This window comes from Candoia aspera, chromosome 7, assembly GCF_035149785.1.
Source record: "Candoia aspera isolate rCanAsp1 chromosome 7, rCanAsp1.hap2, whole genome shotgun sequence".
NCBI lineage: Eukaryota > Metazoa > Chordata > Lepidosauria > Squamata > Boidae > Candoia > Candoia aspera.
Window position 1 is genome coordinate 51,241,521 of NC_086159.1, and position 17,692 is coordinate 51,259,212.

General features: G+C 38.8%; 1 protein-coding gene across 1 annotated transcript; it reads left to right on the plus strand.

Annotated features, from left to right (window-relative positions):
* The first annotated feature begins 7,678 nt into the window (after nt 1-7,678).
* TWF1 (twinfilin actin binding protein 1) lies at nt 7,679-17,002 on the plus strand. Its single transcript, XM_063309395.1, has 9 exons — nt 7,679-7,784; nt 9,891-9,968; nt 10,978-11,156; nt 12,161-12,256; nt 12,734-12,838; nt 13,242-13,367; nt 13,845-13,995; nt 14,813-14,934; nt 16,462-17,002. The coding sequence occupies exons 1-9, from the start codon at nt 7,760-7,762 to the stop codon at nt 16,630-16,632; spliced, it is 1,053 nt and encodes a 350-aa protein (XP_063165465.1). The 5' UTR covers nt 7,679-7,759; the 3' UTR covers nt 16,633-17,002.
* Nucleotides 17,003-17,692: the final 690 nt, after the last annotated feature.

Here is a 17,692-nt window from a genome sequence, read left to right on the forward strand (position 1 = left end):
GTTGTGTGTGTGTATACATACATACATACAAACAAACACATTAGGCATCTGATGAATTGAACTGTAACTTATGAAAGCTTATGCTGAATGCTACAGCAGTATTTCTTTTTGCTGCAACTAATTAATATGGTACCATTCTGGAAATACAAATAAAGTAGTAACCAGAAGGTATAATGTTTTGCTTTCTCATTAGGTTTTTATAAGGGCCATGGAACACTTAAGCCTTTTCCCAGTGGGGAGAGAAAACACCCTGAATCTCTGAAATTTCTGTTGAGTCTCTGTTGGTGTCTCCATTCTTGTCCTCCTTGATCTCTCAGCAGTTTTTGATACCATGAATCATGGTATCCTTCTGGACTGCCTCTGGGGAGTTGGAACGGGCAGCACTTATTTTGCTGGTTCTCCTCCTTCCTCCGAGACTAATTCCTATTGGTGTTGACAGCAGGGGAGAGCCTAGCCTTAGGCTCAGTTTCAGGGTGACACAAGGTTTGACTCTCTCCCCATTCCTATTTAACATCTACATGAAGCCATTGAATGAGGCCATTCTCATCAGTATACGGAAAATACCCACTTACATATTTCTGTCCTCACCACTTGAGTGATGCTGTTCCTTCTCAGTGCCTAGAAGCTGTGAACGTCTGGATGCGAAGCACAGGCACCAACTCAATCCTAGCAAGATGGGGTAGCTGTGGGTTTTAGTTCCTCCCAAATTTGGAGAGCTTCCATTGTTAACTCTGGATGGGATGCTTTTCTCCCAGTTGGGATGGAATCTGGGGTTTTTCCTATATTAATAGCTCCTGCTCAAGGAGCTGATGGCAGATATGGCCAATAACATATTTGCCCAAATCTCTCTTGGGCACCAGTTACTCCCGTTTCTGCATTGGGAAACTCATGCCTTAGTCACTTCCCAGTTGGACTATTGCAATATGCTGCACATGAGGTTGCCAGTGAGTAGCATTTGAAAACTTCCACTGATACAGAATGTGGTGGCACAGTCAGTTTTAGATGCACCACGGTGACGTCCATGCAATACCACTGCTACATGAGCTGCTCTGGGTTCCAAGCAGGTTTCCAGGTGCAATTCATGGTGCTGGCTATAAAGCCCTACCTGGCATTGGGCCATGATATTTGTGGCAATGCCTGTTTCTGGTGGTTTCTGCCTGTCCAATCAGATTCTAGCAAAGTGGGCAGGCTCCAGCTGTCATGTTATGAATGTAAGAGGCAAGTCTTCTCTGTTGCAGCACCTGCCCTGTAAACCTGTATCTCTGAGGTTAGGATGGCCCCAACCCTGTTGGCCTTTTGGTAGACCTTAAAAGCCCTCTTCCCTCAGGCTTCATGGTTAAGATGTTAGTGGAACCTCTTGCCCTGTTTTGACTGTGTTTATTTTTTATCTGATACCTCTTATTTTTTCCTATTATTCTTATACATAGGTTTCTGTTTATATGCTTATCTACCCAGAGTTATTTGATTAAGATGGGTGGTCATTTAAATTTGTTACATACATACATACATACTTACATACATACATTTACAGTTTCTCTGTCCCCAAATCTCAATATGTAAATCTGCTAGGCTAAGCAGTTTTTGTTCCCTACTAAGGAATTTCTGAGATCATTTTAGACTAAATCCAGATCTATGTTGGATCTACACACTGAAGCTCTTTTATCTGTAAGGCACTGTGATAATGGCAGTTTTCAACACCTAGTTGCTGATCACTCCACAGGCAAGTAACAAAAGGTGCAGTACAATAAAACTCAAGCAAGAAGTAACTACTACATAATTGGGAGAAGTAAGAGGTCCTGAAGAAGCTACATGTTTTTGGTAATCAATACATTTGCTGTTGCTCGCCCCAGTTCCTGTTGAATATGTTTCTTTGTTCTTAGTCATAATATTCTGCTTACAGTCATGCAAGGTTTTGAACCATCCATCCATCCCTTATGCGCAACTGGTATAATTAATTTTGAAAAAGTTGCCACAGTTGAGAAAACACTGCCATAGGCAGTTTCACTGAAACCCATTGAAAACTCTGTAACTTGATTTTCTATCTATAAAAGCAGCGTACAGCTACACCTACCAACATCCCACAGGTAAGAGTGATACCATCACTGAAATGGATTATATTCAGCAACACATGGAAACCAAGATCATCCAAAAGGTGCTTTGCAGAAGCAATCTAGAAAAAAACTTTTTTTTAATGGTTGGCGTCATAGGTAATCTGTTTAAGCCATGATGATGTCACATACATCATGGCACATTCTGTAATTTACATCATTTGCATGACATCATTGTATGTGTGATATCACTTGTCCTCCAAACAGATTTCATATATTCTCTGAGGCAATCTGCATAGTAGCCTCTCATTATATTATATCTCAATATATTTTTTTTAAACGGTAGAATTATTCAGTGTTCTGCATCTGCAGTTAATGCACAGAAATTTAAACGAGACCTTGCTTGCAGGCTCACAATTAAGTACGCACAATGCTGATACAAAGGGGTAAATAATAGGGAGGGAAGGCAAACCATTAAAGGTACCAGTTTCTGAAGTTGTGTCAGCCTTATTCGGGCACACAACTGCACATTCCTGAGAGAGTAAGGTAACAGGCTAGCTCTGGTTTCCCTGTTGCCTGGCAACCTCTGTTTGACTGCTAGCAGGAACTGGATATACGATGCTCCATGCAATACAGAACTTTGTTTTTTCAGTGTTCAAATCATGCAGGGAGTTGGCACAGGTGCAGCACTCTTGAGCACATGGAGTATAATAAACTAACAAGCAGAGCGGCGGCTGCATGGGTTAGCGTTTACTTTCCTTCAAGCCATTTTAGCCTGATCAAAACAGAGCTAAAATCTTAGTATCATTTACTGGAAAGATACATAGTATGAGCCTTCCCATCTTTTAGTACATGCACACACCAAGTCGTGTGGGGTCTAACAGCATTCTTCACTTTTTCTCTCTATTCTATTTAATATTTACATGAAACCACAGTGAGGTTTGTTCAGGGATTCAGTCTTAGATACTATTAGTATACAAATGACATTCAGATCTTTCTCCTTTTTGTCTAATCTAAGAATAAAGTAGATGCCCTTGACAGGTGCTTCAGTTGAAAATGAACTAAATAGGAGCTAATGAACTGAAACTTAATTTTTTAAAAAAGGTAAGGACCTTAAAGCAAGTATTACTCAAATGGTAATTTCACAATCCATCGTAGATCAGGTGCACAACTTGAATATGCACTTCTTAATATGATGCCTGTACTGAATTTGTGCCCAGAATCTATTTTCCTAAAGCTCAACTGAAAAGAGAAGTCCTGGCGAGAAGTGTCAAGAATCCCAACGCTGGACAAACTAGGAGCTTATCATAATTATAATAGAAGTCTGCCAATGAGGTCTTATCTTTGTAATGAATGTGAGAATGAACTTGGGAGGCAGGAGGAAGAGCCGCAGACTGCACAACCGGTATGTAAAAGATTTCTCAGAAGAAGAAAGAGGCGTGGGAAGCATTTCAGAAGGGACCTTCCCTAGTTTTCTAGACAGTAAAAGGAAAGGAGGGGTGAAATACATTAAGTCTTTCAAGATTCTGTTAATGTAACCTTCCAATAAAGAGAGAGTTAATACTCATGCTTGTGCTTCTTGTCTGGACTACCTCAAAGGGTTAACACCTTACACTTTGTAAAACAACTTATGTCAGTGGGTGAGTTTGGGAGAGAGTCTCTCTCCCCAAAGCTTTTGTCCCTGCCCTCTTGACTACCTTTTTTTAAAAATTCTGTTCCACTTCAATACAATAGGATGTTGGCTATTACTCAGCTACCCCAACCCCTATAGCCTCTAGCTCAAAGCCAAGCTTCAAAATGAGTCAGTGATTATGAAGATAGGCAAGAACAAACCAGTTATGTGACTCTAATCATAACACCATTTAAAAATGTATGGAAAAAGTAATTTTAATCCCTAGGTAGAAATCCAAGAATAAAGTATGTTCTGCAGACAGTTATAGTTTAAGCAATATACTGTACTCTGCTGAGAGAAAATTGAATAAAGTTGTTATTCATAAAGTTTAATAACCAATGATATACTTTGTAGACTTTATAGACTCTCATCATCCTGGTTTGCATTGCCAGATCAAAAGGCAAAGAAAGTGCTGGTCTGCAGCCACTTGCCATTTTTGTTCTCTAAGAATACATTTGAGACTCACATGGAATTCAGAGGTATTTATGGAAATAACAACAGTGCTGGAGTCTGATGTTCTATTTGTAGTTGGCTAGCTTCCCATATAATATATTTAAACATTAGGTGCATTCGCTGGATAAGCACCAAGGGAGGTTTTCCCAGGCATCAAGCCGGGAACTCCAAACCTCCAGGAACTGAGTTTAGTTGGTTAGATAGATTTATTTATTCATTCATTCATTCATTCATTTTTGCCCATGCATTTAACTTTACTGTTCAGCATGGCCAAATGTCATAATCATTACAGAAACCATCTAGATTGATAGTTGAATCTCATCCCCCAGTTAGTCCTGGGATAAGCTTCCTTTATTACAACTTATGCAGGATAGCTCACGTTGCTTAGGGACAAGCATTTGGCCTATAAAACTCTGTCCTCTCATTTAGGGGTATACGGAGGAGGATGGAGGGTAGCTCAGAAGAAACAAGTTGAAAAAGATGTGTGGCTTTTTGTCTTCTGCCACGTCACTTCAGTTGCTGGTGCTTTCTATAAGATTTTTGTTTTACTGTAGTTCCTTTTGTTTAAAATTTTGTGGTTATATTGTGTATATCACTTTTTTAAAACTTTGGGAACTTAAAAATGGGTGGGGATTTCAACTCCCAGAATCTCCTGGCCAGCATGTTAGCTGGGGGATTCTGGGAGTTGAAATCCACAACCATCTTTAAATTCCCAAAGTTTAAAAACACTGATATAAATGTTTATTTATTTATCCATCAAATTTTGCCACCGCCCATCTCCCCCCAGAGGAGGGACTCTGGGCAATTTACAATAAAGGTAAAAGATTTAAAATACAATAAAACCATAAATAATATATACAATATAAATACAAGATATAAACATAAAATAAAATCTGTTATAACTGTCTTGATGCCTCTCTTATCAAAAAGTAAAGTTGAAACCCACCAACCATACCTAGTGGATCTGAGGTGATTTTTTTAAAAAAATGTTATTTTGACAAACTGGATAATGGAAGGAACAGGTTTAAAAAGTGAAGCTTTCCCCCTTCATGGAGATTTACTAATAGGAAAGACAACTCTTTGAGTCCTTTCAGCTGTAAAGGCATCAAAACCTTGATAGAAGAGACAAGAGGTAGCAAATCTTCATTAGAGTCTAAGCAAGGGAATCAGTCCCTGATAGTTCTTACAATAAGTCTGTGGAGATGAGCAAATGTTGGGAAAGGATTTGGCTACAGGTTGCAGTATGGGTCAGGAAGAGAGAACGGAGAATTAAGCTTATATAAGCAGTAGGTAAGGCAAGAATAATAGCCACAGAAATAATACAGAGGAGTATTAATAATAGTTTATGCAAGAAATAGCTGAATGCAAGAATTTTAAACACATTTCCCATAACATAACAAAGCAAGTTCTCTCAGCACAAAAGGATCTTAAGACATGTTAACAAGATGCGATCCTCAGTGCCCTTGAGGGTTATTTTAATTATAAGTTCCTTGTCTTTGTTCCTTTTCTTTTATCCATGTTAGATTAGTTTGGCTCATGAACACTTTAGGCTAAAATGTGGCTGTTCGGTTAATTTATGGTTCGATTAACCATGTGCTAGCATGTTGTGTTGTGCAAAGCCAGCTATTCTTTAAGTTTTATTGATCTTATATTATGTACAGGTTAACCAATAGCAAATGGTGTACAATAATTTAAATTTAAACAGATAGCATGCTAATAATTTAACACAGCAATAAAACAATTTAAAATACAATATAGAATAACATTAAATAGCAGGTAAATAAAAGAAGATTCAATAAGTTTACTAAGCAACTAATGTTTTAAAAGGCTAAGCAGGGTTTTGTCCAGTGATAAAAGAGTAGGTATTTGTTTGGCATTGAAATGACAGGGAAGTAGGCACTGGCTTAGCCATCCATAGGGGGTTATCCACAGGTAAGGTGTCTGCTGAAAAATCTCTCTTTTCATTAGTAATTTGTATTTTACCTTGTAGAGACCTCTGAAGAATCTATCAAGGTCAGGATTGTTACAAATCAGGAAATACTATAATTCAGGCATTCTGGTCTCAAGGTTGACAGATAACAACTGGCTTAGTGCAGATCTGAATTGGAATCTCCCCTACCACCATTTGAGCCTCTAATTAAATCAGAGTCTCTCCTTTGCATTTTTTATGGCTAAGTTTAAGTTTGTTTTTCTTAGAGCTACTATATCTGAGCTGCAAACATTCAGGTGACTGCTATACAGAGGAAAGAGATACAGAAGACTAATTTTGGTTCTGTTGAGTGATTCGAAGTAAACAAAACAGCATCTATCATGTCTTGTAAAGCTCTGAAATTTTGGAAGAATGTGTTTTACAATGAAAGTTATATTTCTTACTAGAAACATTCCAACCCAACATTGTACAACTTTTTTCTCTAAAATTAAAGCAACTGATTTCAGATACACTTACTTTCAGGTTGCAACACTATGAATGCTTGTCTGAAAGCCACTCTTAGAAATTAGCTTTTCTTCCAGATTGGAATGACAGTGGCCTAATCAAAATATATGTTTAAAAACCTTCTCTATTTACTCATCAATTTCTATGCATCTCAACATCTTCAAAAAAAGTTAATGGCAAACAACCTTATGCTCCACTTGAGGGTGTCTTCGACTTTTTTAGTATACAGCTCAGAAGGCCTCATTTCTGAGAAAATCTTATGATTGCAGTCTTATAAACTGGGTGAGATTCCTCTGTAAATGAATATATAACTAACTCAGGCTACTTCAGGAGAATTGTTAGGACTGCAATTTTACTTTCAAATTTTCCTGGAAGAAGCCACTGGAGCTTTAGGGTTGCTGTTTGGGCCTACAGCCATCATTATACAGTATTTACTCGATATTAAGTCTGGGTGTCATGAAATATGCTGCTAATTTTTGGTTCAGAAATGTATCCATTTAAGTCTATTGCAACAACAAAAACATAGTCGTGTGACACCTTAGGAACTAACCAACTAATTACAGAGGAAGATTTTTGGGCTGCATTTCGTCAGAAAGCTTTTTGTTTTGAAAGGGTTTGGTTTTTGTTAAGTTTTTAAGTGAAGTGTTTAATATGGCCAAGCACATTTAAGGACAAGACCAAAAAATACGTTTCTTACTCGTATGTCTTAGTTTCTCTACGGGTCTTTTTTCTTCGCAGTTGGCATGCAATTCTCGCTAAAGAGGGGGTAAAGTCGTCTAGACTAGGATTACGTTGGCTGCCCGCAATCCTATGAGGAGTTCTTGGAAATGAGATGAATCAAAGCCAGCGGGACTGAGTTGGAGCTCAGCACGTCCGGCATCGCCCGCTAACTTGTAAGAAATGTTGCACGACGAGTCTCGGGCCTGCCCCTTTCTTCCAGCGGGCGGCGCTGGGGGACAGTAGTGGCAAAGGGCGGCGCTCCCCGTGGCTCCCGGCGCAATTCCAGCCGGAAGGAGCTGCTGCCGGCTGGGCGAAGGCGTGCGAGCGGCTGAGTGGTGGCAAAGCGTCACGTGAGCGTCCCGCGCCGGTCTGGGATCTCGGCGGTGGCTCTTACCTTTGCCCGCTGACCAAAAAGCTACTGCTGCTGCAGTCATGTCTCACCAGACCGGCATCCAAGGTATCTTTCGGGGAGACCCGTGGCTTCGGGTTCCTTCCTTCGTCCTTCTTTTCTGGGTTCCCCGCGGGGTGGTTGAAAGAGAGCGCTAACCCTCCCCCCCCGGCAACCGATCGGCTCTGCCAGGGGCCACTGGGGGGGCAAACTTCCGGCATTTGGATTTAATTCATCCGCCCACGAGACAGACTTGCAATTCCCGTCTCTGGACTTTGCGCCTTTATTTTTAGAAGAAAGCGAGGAATGCCTCTGGGTATATGCAGAGTGCTTTGCGCTACTGATCAGGGTTGTTGATTGAGGAAAGGAGGTCTAGGGTCAGAAACAATTCCGGACAAGGGAAGAGGAGACCTGGCTTACAGGCTTTCTACGTCCTCCCTTTTCTCAGCTCTTCCCACTGGCTATTGAAGCCACAAAGCGATCGAATCGTTCCAAAGTCAGTCCACAACGGGCTTTTGTTACTGTTCAAAGCAAACACACAAAGCACCGTGCAGCGACGGGCTTGTAGAGAGGCTGGTCTCTTAATTGTCACCAGGGTGACGTTGCGAAGGAGACTGAGAGGAGGAGGAGGAGGTGGCGGCTTGCGGTGGCCTCCTGGGAGTCGCACCTGCTCGCCGACGAGTTGAGGCTTCCTGGAGAGAAAATGCCGGGGACCTGCTTTGGACTGCGCTGGTCAACCTTCAACTCTCGCGTGCTTGCATTTGACTAGAACGCCTTATATGGAAAATGCTAGTCTCATCCTCATTTTGCGTGTGTACGAATTGGAAACAAACTCAGCTCCGGGATTTATCGCCCGATCGCCCTGCACGGGAAGGAAACCTTGCAGAAATCCAGTAATTGCAATAGTTGGCGAGCGGCTGAACCATCAACTATCCAGTCATACTTTAGCTTACAGGGTCTTGCAAATCCAGTCTGTGTGTTTAGTCTGTGGCAAGGGTCCCCAAACTTTTCAGCTCATCGACCTCTTCATGAAGTTTCAGATTGTTCATCGACCCCCAAACGTTTATTATATGAAAATAAATTAATAAATACTACTTTAACTAGTAGTACTACTAATAACAAAAATATCAACCCCTTGGATAGTCCCATTGACTCTTGGGGGTGGATATTTACCACTTTGGGGAACCCTGGTTTATGGCCAAGGCGTGAGCCAACACTGGAAACTGGGTTAATTCCAAAAACCATAGTTAACAGCTGGTAGGACAGTAGGAAAAACAAAGCCAGTGGCAGGAATTGAGGTTTCTTACTATGAGATAAAGGAATAGAAATGCCGCAATACTAAAAAAAAAGAAGTCCACTGAATTAGTAGGTAGTATGTATAAATTGAAAATTCCAACCAGAATAGAAAATGAGGGTTCACAAACAACCCTCTGTTCTAAACATGCATTTTGTCACCACCTTCTCGATAATGTGTTTTAGCTGTGAAGAATAGGGATGCTGTACGAGATGGACAAAGAGATAAAGAGATAAGCAGAAGTTCTTTTAACCATCTTTGCTCTTTCCAACTAAAGACATCCTCTGGAAGCTGGACAAGGATGAGGCACTTTTAATGGGCTGCCTGGAAAAAGGAATTCTTTCCCTTGATCCTTAGGTCTTTCATGAAGAAAGGGGAATTTCTCCCAGACTGTATTCAGGCTCCTGCTGCTATCTAAAACTGTGAGGAGAGTCACAGTTGCTTCTCATCCCTCTCTAGAAACAAGATCGGTTTGCCCTGATTGTAACTCAGTAGCATTCACGTGACCCTTTGTATGCTAGTTCCTGTAGGAAAATGTGTTTTTGTCTTGCTGCGTTGACTTGTTTACTGTCAGTGTTACCTGTTGAAGGCACAGCACACATTGCAGCAAGCTTAAAAGTTACTTACTGTCTGGATTTGATTCATAACATGCTCAGGTAAATCGTACAAAATAAAATGGTATTTCTGATTATGCTAGTTTATTCATTTATTTTGTATTTCTGATGTGAACAGGACATTATTTGTAGTATAAAATTACCTAACAGTGTTGGTCAAATGCAGAAGTGTTTTAGCCATATCTTACAGAGTAAATGGATAGGTATAAACCAAACTGAAATGCCTGAAAGCCATTAATCTTTTTCTTTCTTTTGTCTTTGTTTCAGCTAGTGAAGAAGTCAAAGAAACCTTTGCCAGAGCTAGGAATGGCCAATACAGATTTTTAAAAATAGTTATTGAAAATGGTATGTGTTATTTCCCTTTCCAATACTTTTTCATAGCATTGTATAGATGAATAAGGAAATTAGTGTAGCGATGGATGGATGTTCTGTTTCTGAGTACTTGCAACTAAACACTGCTTGTCAGTAGAAATTGCCTATGCCTATGACATCTCGCTTAGGTTAGCCTTGACTCCCGGTGACTAGATCCAATTGTGGGGGGGCCACAGGACCACAATGGGGGGGGCAAGTGGGGCAAGTGCCCTGGGTGCCATGCTGGGGGGGGGGACTAAAATGGGTGCGGAATCCACGTTTGCCCCGGGTGACACAGACCCTAGTTGCAAGCCTGGGGGACGGTGGTGGACTAAAAGACTTCCAGGGTCCCTTTGAACCCTATGACTCTATGAGTATGTGGCCATATTTGCATCACAGTTTTTGAAACTATGTTCTGCAGAACCCTAGGGTTTCACAAAAACTTGTGGGGTTCCATGAGAGACTATGGGCAAAAAAAAAAAAAAAGGCACTTGAACAGAACCAATTTTCTGTCACTAGAGCAGTGTTTCTCAACCTTGGCAACTTGAAGAAGTGTAGACATCAACTTCCAGAATTCCCCAGCCATCCATTCTCTTAAATCTTTTCTGTTGTCTTATTGTCACATTTCAAAAGGGGACAGAATTTAAAGTCTTATCTACCTTAATTGCCTTTTGTAAAGAATTCTCAATAGCTATATTCTGGTTTTCTGAATTCAGCATGGCTCCTGAAACTTTTCCCAGCCTGGTGCCTTTCAGATACTTTGGGGATGATAAGACTTAGAAGCCAACACATCTGGAAGACTCCAAGTTGAGAAATACTCTTTTGTTCATTTATTGGTCCATTATTAGTGTAGATCTTTAAGTAGTTTTCTAGGAAATCTACTTAAAGATCTACACTAGATAATGGACCAATATGTAAATGTTGCTGTTTACATATTGGTTACATCTGTGTAAATGTTGCTGTTGTTATTAGTTTGTCAATCATTTTTAATATATTTTTACAGAGCAGCTTGTTATGGGATCTGCCAGGCAGCCTGGTGCAACCTGGGAAAAGGATTATGATTCCTTTATTCTCCCTCTGCTTGAAGACAGACAGCCATGTTATATACTGTACAGATTAGATTCTCAGAATGCCCAAGGATATGAATGGATCTTTGTTGCATGGTCACCAGATCATTCTCCTGTACGTAACATAATTAAATTGCTGATAACAAAGCATATATTAAACTCTTTTAAGCACATCTTATACTGCAAATTCTTTGGTTGTTCCCACACTACTCATATCACATATCTATGAGCATGTCTTCCCAACCAACCCCAAGTCATATCTTTCTTGGCTAACAGGCACCCAGTGGAAAGGATAGCGCCAATTGAAATAGAAATAAAATGCACATCTGTTCATGTGCAGTTTTGATTATGGTATTTGTTTCACTAAGCTTGGCAGTCTGATACCCCTCAGATGTTTGGGACTTTAACTCTTAGGTGTTGTCAGCATAGCCAGTGCCAGTGAATTCTGGAAATAATAATGCAACACTTTGGGAAGCATGAGGATGTTCCTTATTCTTACATTAAAGCATTCTGATTCAACCCTTCCGTGTGACCTATGAGAGACTTTTGTTTCAAGTATGAAAATATGAAATCTTCCATCTGGGATTGACAGCTTTCCAGACATTTTGCACTGTAATTTCCACCAGTCCCAGTTAGCAAGATCAGTAACTAGGGAATGTTGAATTGTATATAGTCTGAGCCATTTGGAGAGCACCAGATTGCCTGTCTATTTTAATGAATAATGTATTTAGGGGGTAACGGATAACGTACCCAAAGGTATAAACGTTTTGTTGGGAGTGAGATAACATGCATAATATTGTTTCATAAATAATAAATTATAACTCTTGGTAAAGAAATCAGTAAATTAATTGTTTGTGTTTGCACCTAAGCTCAATTTTAGCATTTTACTATTATGTCTATGTATGTACTTTATATATATATATATACTTTGTATATTTATCATATACCCACTGATAATAAAGGGAAAATTAAAATACAGATTTTTAAAATTAAATGTTTATGTCACAACAGAAAGAGGGAAGCGGTTTTTTTAAACCTATATGTTAAGTAACTTTAGCATTTAATTTTCATTTAATTCAATTGAAAAGATCCAAATTAATCCCTTTTATAACCAACCAGGTTCGTCAAAAAATGTTATATGCGGCTACTCGGGCAACTTTAAAGAAAGAGTTTGGAGGTGGGCATATTAAAGATGAAGTATTTGGAACAAACAAGGTATGTATTCTACAGAAGCTAATTTTAACGATTTGTTTGTAAGTAATAATCTAAGAAATTAGATCTATTTTCATGTGTTAATTTGATGTCTTGGGGAAGAGCAGGTAAACTTCATGTGGCTGAAATGTTTTTGTTTGTTTGGGAAGTATTTTTTGTTTGTTTGTTTCCTGGTTTGCATTTTTTATTTCAGGGCAATTTGGTGTTTCCTTATTTCCTTCCTTGCTGCACTGCCTTTTAAATGTCAAATGTCAGTAAAGCTGGTTTTGTATTATAAGACAGAAACAATGTAAGATATTTGCTTCTCTGAGGCTGGAGTGTTACCCAAACTAAAGAACTTGGTGGCCCTGGAACACTGTCCTAGGGGATGTAGGATTGCATTCCTAGTTCATTATAAAGCAAACTCTGAATTGAAATGCTTCAGAAAAAAATGTTGCAATTTGAAATAGTCACGCAAAACTGATGGCTTTGTGTTTTCAGGAGGATGTTTCATTAAATGGTTATCAGAAATACCTGATGACTCAGTCTTCCCCTGCTCCTCTGACGGCAGCTGAAGAAGAACTTCGACAAATCAAAATTAGTGAGGTATTACATCTTGGTTTGGAAGCCAAACCGTTCGTTAGAGGATTGAAAGCAGAGACTGGATGTCAAATTTTCTGCAGCCCTGAAATGTTTCTTCCTAACAGTTAAACTTTGTGTTTTCATTGTAAATTCACTAAATAAGATTTATTTCTGCCCAAATGTTCTTTGAATTGAAGCATGTCCCTTCTCTTCTCTTACATGCCAACATCTTGTGCAATCCAAATTTAGTGACTGTTCCATGTTTAATTATGAAGATTCTTTTAAACATAAGGCAGATAGAAAGAACATACCATTCAAAATTATGACTAATTGACGATTCTAATTGCTTCTCTTATGCTTTGAGTGAAGCACAAATGTGCATTATAGAATTGCCTTTTTCGAAGCTTTTTAAAATTTTGTGTTCCAGGTACAAACTGAAGTCAGTGTTGATACTAAACATCAGACTTTGCAAGGAGTTGCATTTCCAATAGCTCAGGATGCCCTCCAAGCACTAGAAAAATTGAAAAACAAGGAGCTTAACTACGTGCAGTTGGTAAGATAAATTAATGCCTTAAACATAATACATTTCTCATCATGTGGAATGACCAATACACAACTCAAACATTGTGCTCCAATACAAGAAAACAAATTCCCTGTAGAGTTTTTATAATAACAATTATAATTCAGTATTCTATCTGCTGCCAAGAGTCTTTGATCCCTTGGAGTTTTTTTTAGTGGAAGTTAATATCCCCATACCCTGACATCAAAATCTGTTTCTGGTGGCATGGAGTCTTTCAATCATGACAGGTGGTGCAGTAGAGATAGAAAAATCAACAAAAAATACCTCCCTGCTTCATTCTACTGAAAAGTTTCCCTTGGATCAAAAACAACCAAACAAAAAACCCCTTTGTCAGCAGAGTGAAAGTTTAAATTCCCACCCCTTCGCGTGCTTTCTTATTTTATATTTCATTTGAATCAAGAATATATCACATGCCTTTTTTATAACCATCCGTATTACATATATTCACAGCAAATTGACATGAACAATGAAATTATTGTCCTGGCCAATACACTTCCAACTGAATTGAAGGACTTGCCAAGAAGAATTCCTAAGGATTCTGCACGATACCATTTCTTCCTCTACAAACATTCTCATGAAGGGGACTACTTGGAATCCACAGGTATGCAGATACTTCTGGCATTGATGTGGATGGACAACTGAGTGATTAGAAGCTTCTTGGCTAGGTCTTTGAGCCAGTAATTTGCATAGCTACAAAATGTACTTAATTTTTTCAATTAATGCGGCCCTAGCCTAATTACAAAGCACCTGTGTAATAGGCAAGTTGTGTTTTCTGACAACAGCAACCTGTGCCTGTCCTGCAGCTTACTGCTTAGGAGAAAGAGAAGGATCAAAGAAAAAAAAGCTGTGTCTTTTCCTGCTCCTGCATGGTAGCCACATGACCCCTTCCTTAACTCAGAAATACTATAATAGAAGCACACAGCTACTAAGCAAGCCTCTCTCAGCAAGACTCTTCAGAAGGTGCCAGTAGGATTGGTGTGTATGTGTACTCCTGCTGTGAAGTACCTTTTGAGCTTCCAATCCAAAGTTCTGTACATGTTTTATTTCCACCCAGGTTTGATTTTGCCCTATCCACAGCTTCATTCAACCCCAATCAAATTGTAGGCCCCAAAAGATTGATACAGATGGAATCCTTGAAAAATATTTTGCTGACCTGTTTTATGCTTGCCAGCTTAGCATTCCCTTCCACTTCCTTTAAAGAAAGTACCCCTCCCTAATCTTATGGTAGATCAGTGTTTCTCAACCTCAGAAACTTTTAAGATGTGTGGACTTCAACTCCCAGAATTCCCCAGCCATTCTGGGAGTTGAAGTCCACACATCTTAAAAGTTGCCGAGGTTGAGAAACACTGCAGAAGATATTTTCAAGACTTGTTAACAATTATTTGGAATAACAAATCACTACTTTAAATACTTTGCAGTTTTTATCTACTCTATGCCTGGTTATGCGTGTGGTATACGAGAACGGATGCTTTATTCTAGCTGCAAGAGTCCTCTCCTAGAAATTGCAGAAAGACAGCTGTGGATGCAGATCATTAGAAAGGTGAGATTGCAGCTCTGGGCACTGTACTTCTTGTGCTGACACATCCCTGAAATGGAGGTCTCTGCACATGATGTCTCTTTTCTACAAAGATTGGAAGACTTCAAGACAATATTCAGTAGATCTATTCCTGAACCCAGATGATTTATGAACAGAATGAAAATGGTTACTACCATGTGCCACAGACATTTGCACTGCAATTTTAAGCTACTCTTTCATGTCACTGAGATACCATGCTCATTATATGATATAAAATTATTAAAACAATTCCGGCAATACTGGGATAATTCAACAGTGCTGTATTTGATAATACCTTTTCAAATCTAGTTCCATTTTCTGATGTAACACATTAGGGCCAAAGATACATGAAAAAGCCGTAAGCGTACAAAAGATCATCTCTGATCTCATCCATGTTCATGTAGTTTAGGGCTGGATGAGGTTTTGTGATTGGGAGCTGCAGTTTTTCTTTAAATTACTTTTGGGGAGTTATTGGGGATGGAGTATATCATACAAGTAGTTGGGACTGTTTTCAGGGAATGTCTGTTTAAGGTAGCCTACCTAAAAGCTTTGAACAACTGATTTTGTTGGTTTTCTCACCAGAGAAACCACTGGGAAATAGTAGTGATGGTTAGTGATTTGTCACCTAATTTTGAAAATGTGGAGGTAGAGGTCCTCTAAAATAGGAAAAAAAGGTTGGAGACCATGAGTTGCCTACCCAGTATAAGCCTTCTGATACATAAGTTAGACTGGATTAGTTTTTAGTCATCCATGTTTCAGTGCTGGGTTGATTTTGACAGACTAGCACATGCCTAATATATATCAAGTTCAGTTTGACTCAGTATCTTCATGAATACATCCATACAGTTTTCTGAGTGTAGTTCGCCACTGTTGTAGCCAAAATATTTTTTTAAATTCCTAATCCAGCCTACAGCCCTACAGGTTTCTGCTAGTGTCCCATCCAATAACTTGATCTGTATCTGTTAGCTTTTGGTATCAGCCAAGGTTGACAAAATGCCATTAAACTAGACATTTTTTGACAATGCTTTCAGTATGATGGGAGAAAACCCCTTCTGGGTGAAACATGGAGTTCTTGCACTTGCCTTAATTAGGACATGGCTTTGATTACACAAGCTAGTAAATTTAAATGATATGGTACAGAATTGGGTATATTTAAACTCACGTTTTAGTAGCTGCAGGATGCCTTCATTACATTCCGTAGTCTCTTAAGTTTTTAATATATAAACCTTTATCAAATATAATCACGATAGAATAAAATCCTTAAATGATAAGAAATTTCTGCAATTATTTATCATTTCTTATATAAAATTACCATTTTATACGTGGTGCTTAAAAATAGCTATAGGTGGCTTTGCTGAGTTAGATTATTATGTAAATGACAGGATTTAGTAAAATTTTTTAAATATATAAAATGGTCAACAATACAAGATTTATATCTTTAATATTTATGTGTGTGTTGGGTGGAGCCTTTTTCAGAGTTACTTAGATTGTCAACTCCTTCTTTCATGACAGATTGAAATAGATGACGGAGATGAGCTAACTGCTGATTTTCTCTATGAAGAAGTCCATCCCAAACAACATGCACACAAACAGAGTTTTGCTAAGCCGAAAGGGCCTGTGGGGAAAAGAGGAATCCGAAGGTTGATCCGAGGTCCAGCTGAAACTGAAACACCTACCGACTAAATCAGTGTTTCTCAACCTTGGCAACTTTAAGATGTGTGGACTTCAACTCCCAGAATTCCCCAGCCAGCACTGAAGTTCACACATCTTAAAGTTGCCAAGGTTGAGAAACACTGGACTAAATGTTGCAAGTGTATTGAGTGGAAAAGCAAAGCATTATAATAGGACTGGGGGTGTATGAATGTGTATGAATCTTTATAATGAACTGAAAGCATTCCACAGTGATCTTTTCCAGCAGAAAATAAGTCACTTTCTATTGCACTTATCTGGCTATGCCACTATAGATCTTATAAGGTTCACAGCCTGTGGTTGTAATATATTCGTTCAAAACGAAAACACAACCTTGTAGAATATTACTTATATTCTAAAAGTCTTAACTACTCTTAATTTTATAATAGGCACATGGTTATTTTTCAGTCTCTCTTAATGATCTCATAACATGTACTTTGATCATTTCCCTTGTCTTTCTTAAGCAGGCCTTGTCTTTAAAAATGAAGAAATTTTTTCATGATTTCTTTAACCTTAGCCTATTCTCCAGGCTTGTATGTACGTTTTATACCAGTCTAAACTGCTTAGAGCAAGTTCCACTGAATTCAGGCTATACAAGACTAATTTATTTGATTCAGGAATCCAACTCTAGACTTTCATGTAATTGTCTAACAATGCATCTATTGTTTGTTCTGAAAGAATAATTTTTTCCAAAAATTGTGTCACACAAATTTCATTTCTGCTTAAGCAAGAAAATGCTATTCAGATGATTCTGTCACTAATATACTGTTTAAAGAACACAGTACAGACTTTCCTATTCAAAGTCAGTGGATTCACTCGCCCGATGGGGGACATGGGCAGCGATACAGATTTAAATAAATAAATAAATAAAAATTCAGTTTCTCTAAAAAAGCTGCTACTCTGTCACTGCTAGTACCAATACTGTTAAGAAGCAAGGAAAATGTAATGCATTTCTAGTATCTTAAGAAAATGAAAATATTCTTAAGCCAATTGTTCTGAAGTGTCTCAAATTGTAAAACTACTGCAGTCTGTGACTTTTTGAGTTAGTCCTTTG